General features: G+C 44.9%; 1 protein-coding gene across 4 annotated transcripts; it reads right to left on the bottom strand.

The window, feature by feature from the left end:
- Positions 1–344: 344 nt before the first annotated feature.
- Positions 345–12,431, bottom strand: LOC114590246 (early activation antigen CD69-like). Of its 4 annotated transcripts, none has more exons than XM_077925204.1 (7): positions 12,143–12,431; positions 9,483–9,540; positions 6,565–7,089; positions 3,703–3,834; positions 2,779–2,969; positions 2,571–2,677; positions 345–807 (listed from the first exon to the last, which is right to left on the bottom strand). In XM_077925204.1, exons 3-7 carry the CDS (start codon positions 6,713–6,715, stop codon positions 672–674), a joined length of 717 nt encoding a protein of 238 aa, XP_077781330.1. In that variant the 5' UTR covers positions 6,716–7,089; positions 9,483–9,540; positions 12,143–12,431; the 3' UTR covers positions 345–671. The 4 variants fall into 4 exon arrangements, with proteins under 4 accessions (XP_077781330.1, XP_077781334.1, XP_077781333.1 ...); XM_077925208.1 differs by having other exon boundaries at positions 9,483–9,536; positions 12,331–12,418; XM_077925207.1 differs by lacking the exon at positions 9,483–9,540.
- Between the last annotated feature and the right edge of the window lie 682 nt (positions 12,432–13,113).

The raw sequence follows: 13,113 nt of genomic DNA, 5'->3' as shown, positions 1-13,113 counted from the left end.
AGAAAGACAGCAACCATTTTATTCACTTTCTAAGCACTGGCTGCATCCATCACTTCCCTCACACTCCACCTCTCCTCCTTTGTGTTCCTGGGTTTGGGTCCTGAGTGTCTTGAGTCTGTCTGTTTGTGTGTGTATGTGGAAGAGAGAGAGAGAGAGAGAGTGCATGTTACAATGGTGCAACCTGCCGTGGTTATGTAGTGCCACAATTTCTTACAAGGGTGTATGAAATTCCAATTTTCAGTTCATGTTCTTAGGGAATCTGCCTTGAATATAGAAAATATTAACCTTTGGGTGGTTTCAATCAGATATAGGCACGCCTTCTGAAATATACTCAGAGTCGAGAGCAGATTTCATGCTCTTTATTCAGCTCATAGTGGGAGGAGGAATGAAAGTTCCCCCAAAGTATCTGCTTTATATACATTATTTACACAATGGGCTGCACGTGCTTGGCTAATTCCGGAATTCTCCTGTAGGCCAATCAGGCTGTGGATTCATTTCCATCTGGAGCACCAAACACTAAATCGAGAACACCCCAATAAATTCCAGTTGTTGTTTTTTCCTCCAGCAGTGTTCACAGATTCAATAGCTTGGATGGATAGTCCAATCTCTCTCTTCTGTTGTGGAAGCTGCAGGGGGCCAGCAGATCATGTGTACCTCATTCAGAAGTCTGTTCAGTGCACAGCCAGTGCCCTTTCCCATCTGTGAACTGGTTTGCTGCAGATCCAGGGTTCTTCACTTAGCCTGCTGGAGCTGGCAACGCCATGAAGGTTTATGTAAGCACATGTTCCTCCTCCCCGAATTTCAAACCTAAAATTTCAAACAACATATGTTGAAGTAATGATAACAGCACTTTTATTATCTATATGTCACCCATCTGATTGGGTTGTTCCAGCCACTCTGGCTGGCTCCCAACAAAATATTAAAAACATAATAAAACATAGTAAAACTTCAAACAATAAAAACTCACAATACAAGGCTGCCTTCAGAAGTCTTCTAAAAGTTATACATTCTTTTATTTCCTTGACATCTGATGGGAGGGCGTTCCACAGGGTGAGCACCACCACCGAGAAGGCCCTCTGCCTGGTTCCCTGTAACCTCACTTCTCTCAGTGAGGGAACTGCCAGAAGGCCCTCAGTACTGGACCTCAGTGTCCGGGCTGAACGATGGGGGTGGAGACGCTCCTTCAGATATACTGGGCTGAGGGTGTCTAGGGCTTTAAAGGGCAGCACCAACACTTTGAATTGTGCTTGGAAACGTATTGGGAGCCAATGTGGATCCTTTAGGACTGGTGTTAAATGGGCCTGGTGACCACTTCCAGTCACCAGTCTAGCTACCGCATTCTGGATTAATTGTAATTTCTGAGTCACCTTCAAAAGTAGCCCCACATAGAGCGCATTGCAGCAGTCCAAGTGGGAGATAACCAGAGCTTGCAGCACTCTGGCAAGACAGTCCGCAGGCAGGTAGGGTCTCAGTCATTGTACCAGATGGAGCCGGCAGAATTGACGTGCACCTCCATGGTCAGCTGTGAGTCTAAGATGACTCCAAGGCTGCACAGCTGGTCCTTTAGGGGCACAGTTGCTCCATTCAGGACCAGAGAATACCCCAAACATGCCTGCCCCCCTGTCCCCCAGAATCTGTACTTCTGTGTTGTTGGAATTCAACCTCAACCCTAAAACCGCAATTCGTAGAAAATATCCATAGAAATATCTCTGGGAACTAGCATAAGACCAAGCAGAAGAAGAAATGCCAAGCATAGGTGCAGGAAGGCCTGGAAGCAAATTTTCACCTAAAGAAGACAATTGCATTCATATTCATATAACACAAATATTCATATTTCTAAGCAGCTTTCCCACCAAAATATTTTCTTTAGAATCTGGCCTAGAAAGGAAACATCAAACTCTTGCTGCACTGTGACTGAAAATGAACTTCTATGTGTGCAGCTCACCACAAGGTGGAGCTCTGTGTATAATAAAAGAGAAGGCTTCTGGTCATTCAGGCAGGCTAGTAGTAACAATTGTGAAACTACAAATGTGCCTTTGACAGTGGCGTGCAGTGAATTTTTTTCGTAAGGGAACAGTTAGGGCAAGTGGTGTCAGTTTGCAATTGGGGTGGAGTGGGGAACAAGTGATGTTGCAACATTGCCATGTCCAACATGGGGATCACACCTCCCTCTCTAAGCCAGGTAGAAGCTTCCTGGGCTTTGGGAAGGAGGTGCCAGGCTTTAATACTTCAGTACACTTATTTACTCGGAACATTTAGGGGACTAGCCTAGTCCCCCTAGTTCAGTGACTGCATGCCACTAGGTTAGGACATGCAGTGCTTTTTTCAGGGGGTACTCAAGGATACTCAGCACCAGACCATTCCCCCCCCCCAAAAAAAAATGTTACAAGCATAGCACTTACTGTAAGAACTTCGTGGTGAATACTTGCACCTTATTTTCTATATAAAAACATTAAATGTCTGCATAGCCCGGACATTTAAATGGCTGGTTCTGTCGAATTTCTAGTTTCTGGACTTTGACATTTGTTTCTTGACACACAACCGGGGGGGGGGGGGGGGAGAGATCTCACCAGTTATTGAAAATTGTGCCATCGATCCATTTCCAAGATTCCTGGTCATTCATCTTTTGGAGACCAATCCAGTGGTCAGCAGGACCTTTGTATCGTCTCAAGAAGCTCTTAATAAAGAAATGAAGTGTGAATAAATTTTCAACCCTCATCCAATAGAGAATCAACTCTATTTGGGGCTGCAGACTGTGCTCTGTATCTTTCCACTCACCATCTCTTCTTGGGAGTCAATCACGACCAAAGAGGCATCGAAAGAGGCACAGTAATTCTGGCTATAAGTCCAATTTCTGTCACTGTCCGAAAAATAGTAACATTTCCTTTGGTAGCCAATCCAGCCGTCCGGACAGCATTCAGTTGGAGTGGAAGGAGAAGGTAGGGCGGTTGGCAATACTGCACTTGTCCCTAGAAAGGTATCAGAAAGTGAGACAGAGTTTATATATAGTCCTACCCAAAATAAAGGTCAGGCAATGTACTCCACTCATCAACATTATATCTGTGTGCTGCCTTTCCATAAAAGAAATCATGCTCAAAGCAGCTTGCAACAAAGAAAATGGGAACACATCTCAAGCATCATAAGAACAATCACATAAAAATACAGTATAACAACGTAATTGCAAATACACCACACACAAAAACTGTGTGCAGGAGGTCTCCGGTCAACCCCCATCATCTCCAGGAGGCCTGGATAAGGGTGGGGAAATGAGGGTAGGAGGGAGGGCAGACAGCCCAGTGCCCATTTCTGTCCAAAAACTCAGGAGCTTGCAGGACATAGAGCAGCTTCTCTTGTGGCTCAACCATAGTTAGTCAACCTTAATTGACTATCCGTGAAATACACAGCCAAGGTCTAGCTGACTCTCCCTGAGAATATGCCTTTGATTAGAATTGTATCGTACAATTTAAATCACTTGAAATTGTGTGCGTATTGTGTATGTATATTGTATGTGCATATTGGTCTATTATTACAGTACATGAAGTCTACCTTGCCTGAATGTGGGCCTCCATTTGCAACTGCTTTCAGGCTGCCTCAACTGAACACCAATAAAGCTATTCTAGCTATTGAGGAGAGGAGATCTGTGAGAGCAGGTGGCCTGTTGATAACCCGGCAGAAGTTACAGCAAAATGGCTCTTCACTTACCTGATAAAGCAATGCTGCTGCTGCTGCTGCTGCTGCTGCTGCTGATGATGGAAATGATCAGAATGACATTAACCACCAAGCTCACAATTATTACAGTAAAAGCGAGTTTCTTTTTTTCATTATTGTGCAAACCTACAGGGGGAAATAAAGTGTTAATGTGTCCTTGATTTCAACAAGATGCCGGACAAGTCCTTCTAGAAACTCCAGAGTATCTGGGGGGCTCCAAGTCTACCCAGGCTTGGGTAGTCCACCCACATTGAAGGTGTGAGTTCAGGTTGCATCACAGCAAGATGTCATAGCACTCAACAGTCCTGATTTATGTGGGACATCCGGGAATTACAGAAGCCAATCCTGGCTTCTGATTGCATCCTGGAATGTCCCATTTTTTGGTCTGAGTCTGACTTGTGGTGCAAATCAGGTGGGGACCAAAAAAAGAAACGTCCCAGTTTTGCTCAGTGGGATGTTGGAAGGGTATGAGAGGAACCAAGTTCTCCTGTGGCATCATGAAGCTCATAGGTTTGGTGCCTCCCACCACAAAGTCAGCCAAGTGGTAGGCCTCTGCGCATGGCTGGTGAGTCACCAGTTATTTATTTTATATCTCCTAAACTATCAAGGTGATGCACAATAATGTTTACCATATAGGCCTGAATATAAGTCTCACTCCCCCCCCCCCCAATTCTGACCATGAAAAGTTAAAGTGCAGCTTATATTTGCGACCTTACAAAATGGGCTTGGAGCGAGCATTTTCTCCCCCCCTTTAATTTTAAAGGTGTGGCTTATATTCGGGTACAGCTTATATTTGGGCCAATAAGGTATATAATAAAACAAAAAACCCCAGTAGAAATAGGAAAAAAAGAAAATAATATCATAATGAATTAAAAATGTATATTACGACTATTATTGAACAATATTTATAAATGAATATAGACAGACAACAAGAACTTGTATATATAGAAAGATTTATTTGTTTACGGACATTTAATGGAAAAAATGAAGAAGAACAATCTTATTGAAAATGGACAAAGACAATGCGAAAAGTCAAAGAGGACATAAAAAAGCCAGAAGAAGGAAGGAGGGAAGTCAGCTCCGGAGAGCAAGAACAAATGTGAAATATAATGCATGTGTATGTACAGTATGTAACTAAAAATTTAAGAAAGATCATCTGTAAATTACCTAATAGTGGCAGCCTTGTTAAATCCACTGGCTGCCAAGACTGTTACCCGAAAACAGTGCCAGTCAAGGGAGCTGCAGTGTCATATACTGCTATATTATAACTGGGTACACAGGGCTTTGGAGCAGGGGTGAGTAACCTGCAGCCCCCCAGATGTTGCTGGACTCCCATCAGCCCCAGCCATCATCACCAGTGGTCACAGGTAATGGGAATTGTAGTCCAACAACATCTTGAAGGTCACAGTTACCCATCCCTTTTAGAGCATCTGAATTGCCCTCAAAACAGAAGTTGAAAGTTTTTGTCGCTGGTAGAATGGAAGTGACAGGAGATCTCTGTCCTATGTAGAAACAGAATGGGATATTTTGTTCACGCATCTCAGGCTAGTGCAGCAACCTCAAGCGAATAACCATTTTAATATTTACTGTAAAACAAACCATTAAGGGAATAAAATTTGAGCTCTTGCACATTTCTGTATAACATAGGGTTGGTTCCAACACATTACAGGTAGATCCATTAATGTGCAAAACAAAATGCATTAAAATGAATTGTTAAACCAAACAACATTTTCCTATGCTAGAAGCAGCTTTATTCATTCAATACAGGATAGTGAATTTTCAAGCTTGCCTCACCCAAATAAGTCAAACTAGCAGTTCGTAGTTCACGGACCAGGATTAGCAGATGTACTAAGGTTGCTATATTAATTATATGCTGAGGATGGCATAACTGCCAGTTAAAGAAAACCAGGTCCAAATGTAAGGACTAGCCAGCAAAGTGGTTCGTCAGCAATATGCAGCTCTGAGTGTCTGCTTTCAGCAGATAATTTTTTTTTCCCAGTTAATGCCATGTCACCAGTATGTAAACATGCCAACACTTGGTTGGTCAGATTGGGTTCCTGGAAGAAGGAGGAACCAATATGTTTTGAACGATATGTTCTGAAATAGTGTTGCATAAGGCAAAGTTGTGAAGTCAGTCTTACAGGGGTTCTACGCCAGGGGATTTGCACAGTATCATTTGTTTCTCGATTTGCTGAGAATTTTATTTATTTATTTATTAAAAAATTATAAATCACCCACTCAAATATAAATGTCAGTATGGTCTACTGTAATGTATACCATTCAACCCAATCAGATGGGCATCATATAATAACAACAACAAAGGATTGAAGTGCCACTGTGCTTGTAAATGCTGTGGACCATGTGCCTGCACTTGCAGATTCCTGGTCTCTTCGCTTATCAGTTACTCTCCAGCTCTGTGTGCAGCAGGAATGAGGATCTTGTGATCCTCCAGATGTTTTTGCTCTACATTGGCCATGCTGGCAGGGAGTGATGGGAGGGAGTTGGAATCCAGCAACATCTGGTGAGCCACAATCTCTCCATTCTTGGTGTACATGGAAGGGGAACTGGAAGAACAGCCAGGAATCTCTCTCCTCAAGGGCAGCCTCACCCCCTTCTCCTTATGCATGCCTGCGTGAGGAAGGATAGTTACTCAGACTAAGAAGAGTCTGAGAAGCCTTCCTCGATTTTCACACAAGTGTCTATGTACCCATCCTTTCCCCATGGCTTTTAATTGCATGAATAAATTAGCGTCTCCATGAATTTGATTAGTTGGCCTGCATTCGGCAGCTCTCATCCCAGCAGAAAATCCATAACTTTTCTGACAAACTCATGCCTTTCTCATCAGAACTCACTTACCATATGGAAAATGGCCTGGTTTCGGAGAGAAGACTTCTCTTGCTTGTTTGGTGCTTCCATTACTTGTGATTCCACTACATTCCCCATTCTCTGCTGCATCTGGATTCAAAGGGAGCTTTTGCCCTGTCTTTTCAATTTCAGAGAAACCCATCTTTTCTTTCTCCCAGGAAGATCCAGAGACCTCACAGTAAATGCTACTCAGCTCTAGTTACACCGAGTTTTGCAATTTCTTGAGATATGTTGAAAGCAGATCACTGGATTGCAGATTCAAGCACAGTATGGCTAGGTGATGTGGTGAGAAAACACCCTTTTTAAATACTACTTAATTGCGTGCTTTAATCGGATACTTTGTCCAGCCAAGCTGCACTTAATATGTTTTCCACTTCCCTGTTTTGTCTTCGTGACTCCTTTTATTCCTAATGAAACGAAAGCCTCTTCAGAGTCTGAAGCATCAATTCTGTGCTTTTGCCAGAAAAAAAATCACCACATCAGTTTTTGCCATAGCATCAACGTCCCAAGATTCCTCTATGGAGACAAAATTACAGAGCAGAGAAATAAATCATCTCTTCCTGAAGTCTTTAAAAGGTGCAGTTTTGCTTCCATACTAGTATAGCCCCCCCCCAAAAGCCCTGAAGGTGGTCTTACACATACCAATTTACAGGTCTGGAAATTCAGGTATGAAATATTGCTTCTTTTTAGTCTAAATGATTATAATCATGTTTCTACATCTTCTTGATGAAATGAAAGCATTGAGAAAAGTGAAAGGGAGGAGCCCTTGAGATAGTTGAAGATGGCTAGTGTATTATATTTCCTCCCAGTCTCCTCCTACCCAGCTCCTCCTCCTCCTCATGAAGTCTTATGAGGAAATGTCACTCTCCTCCAGTTTGTCAACATCCTCCTTAAATTGCAGTGTCCAGAAATGGATACAGTTGGTTACTCAGAGTCATCACTGTAGTCACAACAGAAAAACCTGTTTTCCCCTTTTCTACTTCCTTTGCAATCTCACCATTTCAGCTCTTCAGGATTGAGGGTCGGGAAATTCTACCCTTTCCAGAGAAGAGCTGTCAATCCTCTGCCTATCTGGCTGCCTAGCCTCTACGCCCCCTTCTTGGAAACTCTCTGTGCTTGAATCTTGGTAGGAAAGGGGGGGGGGGGCTGGGTCTGCTTCCTCCTGCAGCCTGTCAGGTTCAGAGTCAGAGCCTGTCTTTCTTCCATCTCCTCCCTCACTTGACTCCGCCATGCTCCTGACCCACACTTAAGGGGCCATTACCAAGATTTTAGCCCTTGCTGGATCTAGGAATTAGCAGGGTCTCAGGCATGCAGCCTAGCCCCATCTCCTCTGCTGAACTTACAGCAATATCTAATTGGAAAGCTACTATGCAAATATAGGACCACCCACTGGCCTGGCATTGAGAAATAGAGAGTAGCAGATGGCTACTGTTAACTCCCCTCAGTCCAGTGGCGTAGCGTGGGGGGTGCAGGGGGGGCCGGCCGCACCGGGCGCAACATCTGGGGGTTAGGGTTAGGGGGCGCAAATCCACGGGTTAGGGGGCGCAAATCCATGGGTTAGGGGGCGCAATTTACTTGCCTTGCCCTGGGTGCTGACAACCCATGCTACGCCACTGCCTCAGTCTCCTCTTTCCCAGGCTAAACATAGCCAGCTCCTGCGCCTCATTAAGCTTGGTTTCCAAGCCTTATAAAGAAATGTCGCTCTCCTCTGGACACCTTCCAGCTTGTCAACATCCTCCGTGAATGGTGGTGCCCAGAAATGGACACAGTGCTCCAGGTGAGTGTTATGTATTGAAGTTCTCACCCTGGCCACCAGGGGTATTGTGTATGTAGTTTTCACTCAGGTCCACTTCAGTTAATTTAGGCGGCAAACCCTGGGGTGTTGTTGACAGCTGGCTGCCTATAAAAGCAGGACGGCTGAGCTGTTTGAGTTCAGTTCAGTTCCAGCTTACTACTGTATAAAGAACCTCTTGGAGAAATCTCTGTGTCGTCTGCTATGTTCACCCACAACTTAATAGTGAGGTCTGGCCCACTTTAATAAAGGTGTCTGGCACAAAAACCTCCGAACAGGTCTGCCTAAAATTTGGCAGGCTTAATCCAGAGAGGCTCATATTTCTGCAAATTTCTTCCACTTTTCTCTGAAGCCTGAACAACAGTATAGCCATTTTTTTATTCCCCACTATATTGAATGAGGGGGTGAGAACTTTGGGTTGTATTCCTAGCAGTGCGGAGAGAACGTTCTGTCAGCACCAGGATTTCTCCTTGCACAAGGGAACATTCTCCCCCTCTCCTCCCTCACAACCACCAAAAGGATTATGGAGTCTCCCCAATCAAACAAAGCCGTCCTTATATTATTGTAGAAATGTTTTTTCTTCAGCCGTCAACTCTTCCTCTTTCCCTCCTCCTTTCCCCAATCTCCCTCTCCCCATCTCACTCTCTCCCTTTCCTCCCCCTCCCCATCTCCCCCCCCCCATACATTGTAGATTTTTTTCTATTTTGGAAGAACCACAAATTTTGGTCTGAGGATTTGTGTTTTCCCCTCTGGGTTTCCTTAAAAAATAAAAAAACACCTTTTGGACTAAGTCTTCTCTGTCCTGTCCTGTTACTGTATTTATTTTTCCCGATTTTAGCTATAAATTGGTACTTTTCTAGAGTCAAAATGAGAGTACCCCAAAAGAGTACCCTCTTTTAGAAAAAGAGCACTGCTTATTTTATTTTAGAAATGTTTTTTCTTCAGCCCCAAACCCTCTCCCCCTTCCTCCTCTCCTCCTTTCCCCAGTCTCCCTCCCCATCTCGCCCTCTCCCTTCCTCCTCTCCTTTCTCCAGTCTCCCTCCCCATCTCACCCTCTCCCTTTCCTCTCCCTCCCAATATTTCTCCCTCCTCCAATATATTATAGAATTCTTTTTACCTTCTGGCAGAATCAATCCAGCGCCTGGTTCTGCAGTGCAGGAACAAGTATCTGCTGCCTACCAAGCCCACAAGAAGCAAAATAGAAACTGTTTTCAAAGCGATTGGTCCCTGCTACTCATCGCCTCTTCCTCCCCCTCCCCCGCTTCCTCGTTATCGCCCCCGAAGTCCTAGTCAGCCATTTCTGGCTCCAGCTCCCCCGCCCAGCCTTTAATCTCACCCCCCAGCTTGAATCTAGAGATAGTTTCAATTGCCCAAGGTCTTCTGCCTTGCTTCAGAGAACAGTGCAACCCTCTCAGGGGCTGAAGGCATTCTTGGGCACGAAGTGTAAAAGAATTTTTAGCATGATTTAAAATCAGCCCCACAAACAAAGGGCAGGACCTCCCAGCGGGGAATGTGATCACCCTCAATGTGCAGAAGGAGAAACAGCTGCTGAAGTCCCGGTGCCAGTTGGCAACTTGGCGATTGCTGAGTTTGAGACTAACAAATGACAAGCTTGGTTGAAGCAAGGGAGGTATTATAGTAAAAGAAAATTAAATGTGTTATAATGGCAGGAAAATGCCTGTGGGAAATTAAAAAGAGCATTGGTTTCTATAATTCTATAGAATTATAAAGCGACTGGCAGACTTAGCTACACAATAATGTTTTTAGCTGGCACCAAACTTGTTTATTCAGACCGCTTTCCAGCAGCTGCAACTAAAACCGATTCCAGTAATGTCTGTTAGTTGATTGAAGCCAACAGGGCAAGCCAGAACTCGCCTCTTCTTTCATTGGTCCTTTTGACTTGGCACAAAGACTGATTTTTTAAAAAAATCTCTTATGTCTATTCTTACTTGCCTTTTCTCCAAAAGAAATAAATGCTATACAGGGGCAGAGGAAGAGGGGTGCGGTGGGTGTGGGTCACCCCGGGTGTCACCACTGACAGGGTTGACAAAATGCCGGGCGGCACTCACCAAGGGGCCTGTAGTGACACGATGGCTTGGGCACCCGCAGGCTCCACACTGCCCCAAACGGTCTGCCCGCTGCCTCTCCCACAGCTGTAGGGGAGGCTGAGTGGGAGGAGGCAGGCAGACTCGCCCCGCCCTCTCCCTGCCCCCATGGGCAGCTCGCCCCGCCCCTATAGTGGCTCACCCCACTCTCACCCTGCCCCTATAGCAGCTTGCCCCTCACCCCACCCCTATGGGCAGCTCACCCCATCCCCATCCTCATCCTGCCCCTATAGCAGCTCACCCTGCCCTTGCCCCACCCCTATGGGCAGCTCGCCCCGCCCTCACCCTGCCCCTATAGCGGCCCACCCCACCCTCGCCCCACACTTATGGGCAGTTCACCCCGCCCTTGCCCCGCCCCTTTAGTGGTTCATCCTGCCCTCGTGGGCAGATCACCCCTAAATATTTTTTTAGAAATAGAGCACTGCTTATATTATTTTAGAAATGTTTTTTCTTCAGCCCCAAACCCTCTCCCCTTTCCTCCTCTCTTTCTCCTTTCCCCAGTCTCCCTCCCCATCTCCCCCTTCCTCCTCTCCTTCTCCTTTCCCCAGTCTCCCTCCCCATCTCCCTTTCCTCCGCCTCCCAATATTTCTCCCTCCTCCAATATATTATAGAATTCTTTTTACCTTCTGGCAGAATTAATCCACTGCCAGGTTCTGCAGTGTAGGAACAAGTATCTGCTGCCTACCAAGCCCACAAGAAGCAAAACAGAAAAGAGTTTTCAAAATGGTTCCTGCCATTTATCTCCCTCCCCCTGCCCTTCCCCGCCTCCTCGTCCTTGCCAGCGAATTCCTAGTCAACAGTTTCTGACTCCAGCCCCGCCCAGCCTTTAATTTCGCCCCCAGCCTGAATCTAGAGATGGGTTCAATTGCCCAAGTCTTCTGCCTTGCTTCGGAAAACAGTGCAACCCTGTTAGAGGCCGAAGGCATTCTTGGGCTCGAAGTGAAAAATAATGTTTAGCATAATTTAAAATCAACCCCACAAACAAAGGGCAGGACCGCCCAGTGAGGAATGTGATCACCCTCAATGTACAGAAGGAGAAACAGCTGCTGAAGTCCCGGTGCTAGTTGGCAACTTGGCAATTGCTGAGTTTGAGACTAACAAATGACAACCTTGCTTGAAGCAAGGCAGGTATTATAGTAAAAGAAAATTAAAAGTGTTATAGTGGAAGGAAAATGCCTGCAGAAAGTTGAAAAGAGCATTGGTTTCTGTAATTTTATGTAGCCTCTTGAGGGAGGAATGCAAAAGATAATGAGATTTTAAAAATAATGAAAGATCTTAATGTTTTGAAGGCAGCCAATGCAAGGTCTCACAAAAGATGGCAAGCGTTTAGGTGCCCAAAATCTGCTCCATAAAAAATGGTTAAGTAGCAGAAAGCAGTAAGAATTCATTATTATTTTTTGAAAGTGACAAACCTAACCTAATCATGCACAGGAGAGTCTCTGCCTTCCCCAACTTGGGAATCATATAATTCGTACAATTGATTGTGAAAAACCTCAGAGCGATTTACAAAAAGATAAAAAAATAAAATTGGGGTGAAAAACGCAACCCTAATTTAAAACATACAAAAGTAAAAATATTAAAGCAGATTATAATTACGTCAACTTTCTAAGCAACTGGTAGGCTTATGTACACAAGACTGTTTTTAGCTGGCGCCAAACTTGTTTATACAGACCTATTGTCAGCAGCTGCTACTGAAACCTGTTTTCTGGAACTGCTGTTCAGGAAGCCAACATGGGAAGTCAGAACTAAAAGGGGTGGAAGTTCCCTCTCCGCCTCTCCTTTCATTCTCCTCTCCTGCCTTCCCCTCTGGCTTGGAGCAAAGACTGTAATTTTATAAACACCTCTTATGTCTATTCTTACTTGCCTTTTCTTCAAAAGAAAATAACGCTATGCAAAAATCGCATAGAAATTCTTTTTGCTCTCTGGCTAGCTCTCCTTCTCGTCCTCTTCCTGCCAAGGAGGGGAAGGAGGGTCAAAAAGCAGCCCCTCCCCCTTCAATGATAGCAGCAGGAGGAGCCGCTGGCCGTTGAAGCCTTGCGGTTGCTGGATTCAGCTCCACCCCCGCTCCTCCTCCTGCTTCTCTGCCACCCCCTCCCCACCCACACAGGCAACTGACCCTACAGCAATCAGCCATCTATTTCCCTCGCAATCTGCAGGTGAGCTGATAAGACTGAACATGAACAAGAACACGGAAGGCTGTAAAAGGTCGAACAGTGGTGCAATTAGGAGATTATTGCCTTTGGACTTGAAGGTCTTAATGGGACACCTGCCCTTAAAGGCATTGTGTACTAACTACTATCTGAAGAAGTGTGCATGCGCACGAAAGCTCAGACCAATAACAAACGTAGTTGGTCTCTAAGGTGCCACTGGAAGGAATTTTTGTATTTTGTTTTAACTACGATCTTATCACTTCTGCTCCTGCTCATTCTGCTGAGTTGGATCGTTGACTTCTGCCTCAACATAGAACAAACAGCCTAAAGATCAACTTCGCCAGGAGCCTGAAAACGCTGTTTCGAACTCGTTAATCTTAGCAAATATTTAACAAGTAAACATTAAGCTTTCAACCCAAAATACAGTTTAAGTCAGTACAAAAGTGCTAGGGTTTTTCCATGCAGGAAACTCTCCAGGACACTCATTAGCAGT

This window comes from Podarcis muralis, chromosome 2 (genome assembly GCF_964188315.1).
Source record: "Podarcis muralis chromosome 2, rPodMur119.hap1.1, whole genome shotgun sequence".
NCBI classification, from domain to species: domain Eukaryota; kingdom Metazoa; phylum Chordata; class Lepidosauria; order Squamata; family Lacertidae; genus Podarcis; species Podarcis muralis.
Note: the sequence above shows the minus strand (reverse complement) of the source record. Positions and strands in the feature narration are given on the sequence as shown.